At 31.6% G+C, this 1,666-nt stretch overlaps 1 protein-coding gene across 3 annotated transcripts in view; it reads right to left on the bottom strand.

Annotated features, from left to right (window-relative positions):
* Positions 1 to 1,666, bottom strand: part of LOC106685947 (succinate--CoA ligase [ADP-forming] subunit beta, mitochondrial) — a 37,894-nt gene that overhangs the window by 15,300 nt on the left and 20,928 nt on the right. For all 3 annotated transcript variants that reach the window (XM_014428972.2, XM_014428973.2, XM_014428971.2), the window contains exons 3-4: positions 1,121 to 1,283; positions 822 to 924 (exon numbers count right to left, since the gene is read on the bottom strand). In XM_014428972.2, the coding sequence (XP_014284458.1) occupies positions 822 to 924; positions 1,121 to 1,283 (266 nt within the window). The remainder of the gene's footprint in view (positions 1 to 821; positions 925 to 1,120; positions 1,284 to 1,666) is intronic.

Here is a 1,666-nt window from a genome sequence, read left to right as displayed (position 1 = left end):
AATAAACTATTGTTTTTTAATAAGGAAGAAATTATGTCATTCACTAAATCCTTTTAATTCTATAAGACTCTTTCAGCATAAAGGATTATTAAATTTATTTTATTTTATATCTTCGGTTATAATTTGTTTAATTAAATTCGGTTTCTCCCCTTTGGTGTAGTTTATAGAGCCCTAAACCACTCCCATGTTTGGTGTAGATTGGTCGAGTCGTGTTGAAGTTATTTATATTGTTTAGATTTTTCAAAAGAAATTAAAGGCCGATGTAGTGCGAAAATGTTAGGCTTTAAAATTTTTTTTCGAAAATCTGTAGGGTTTCTTGAGGTGCTAAAAACGAATACCAACTTTGTTTCAATTCAAAAAGATCTTCTAACACACTTTGATATGTCTCTCGGTCTGGATTGTTTCAATATAGTACAGATATGTGAGGGTTATTATTTAAATCTATCTATTGTGTTCATTAAATATTTATACATCCTCAAATATAGCAATAGTGAAGCAATGCCGGATCGGCTAGTTATTTATAAATAAATAAAATTTCTATATTTATATGAAGAGGAAGATAAATAAAATAAACATGATAAAACTATGTACATGCAGAAGTAAGGATAAAATAATGTAAGAGAAATTTTGAACTAATATAACAATAAAAAATATCAAAATAAAAGCACTAATCACATTTACGCTATTATGTGCAATATTTACTCTATCAACTTGGGGATCCTCGAGCCCACTCTATCCCCCACGCATGAAGGGTATATGCCAGTGGAGGCTGAGTAAGTGCGCTAAAATTTAAGTAATAAAAACCTTTAAAAATTACCTACCTTTGTGTATATCGATGGGAAAATAATGAATTGCTTCGGGGTGTTTTGCAGCTACTTCTTCAATTTCAACGCCACCTTCCGCAGAAGCCATCAAAACAGGCCCCTATCATTAAAGTTCAATAAAATGAAGAAATGTTATAAAGTATATTTTCTTCTAAGATGTAACTACTAATTACAAAAAAAATTATAGTTGTCCATTCAAAAGATTTTCTTTAACATGATACCATTAATTAGAAGAATCTTAATTTATTTTGCGAAGTTCAAAACTTTCCTACTAATACAAATTATGACAAACTCACATCGAACGACCTCTCCATCATGATACATATATAAAATTCTTTTTTTGATTTTTTCTTTTCAGCGATCATTAATTTTTCGCATTTTAAGCCCTTCTCGCCTGTCTGCTTAGTGACGAGAACTTCACCAAGCATCTTGTTACCAGCTTCTACTGCTTCATCGACTCTGTGACAACATAAAAATGTGAAGGAGCTATTCATATTCACTTCATGATACTTAAGGCCAAGATACTAATAACTAAACTCTACTTCTAGAACTAAATGGCTGCTAGGCCTGAATAGAAATGAAATCTGACTGCTAATAGGAGTGCTTACAATTTATTGCAGATTTAAAGACATCTTAAGATTTATGGAGTAGTTCACAATGAAACCTGCCGCTTATGTGGACAGCCTATATAGCAGATTGTGACCGCCACGCGTCAATAAGTTGTAGCCTTCTTACAACAAGAAGAGGAGATAAAAAGTAGTTACCTCACCCCAATTTTGATTACTTTAATGAAAACTATGTATAATTAACAGTCAAAATTGATGAGTCTGCCAAGTATAGGT

The sequence above is a fragment of the Halyomorpha halys genome, unplaced genomic scaffold (assembly GCF_000696795.3).
Source record: "Halyomorpha halys isolate HHAL.00 unplaced genomic scaffold, Hhal_1.1 Scaffold760.1, whole genome shotgun sequence".
NCBI classification, from domain to species: domain Eukaryota; kingdom Metazoa; phylum Arthropoda; class Insecta; order Hemiptera; family Pentatomidae; genus Halyomorpha; species Halyomorpha halys.
This window is presented reverse-complemented; position numbering and strand designations above follow the sequence as displayed.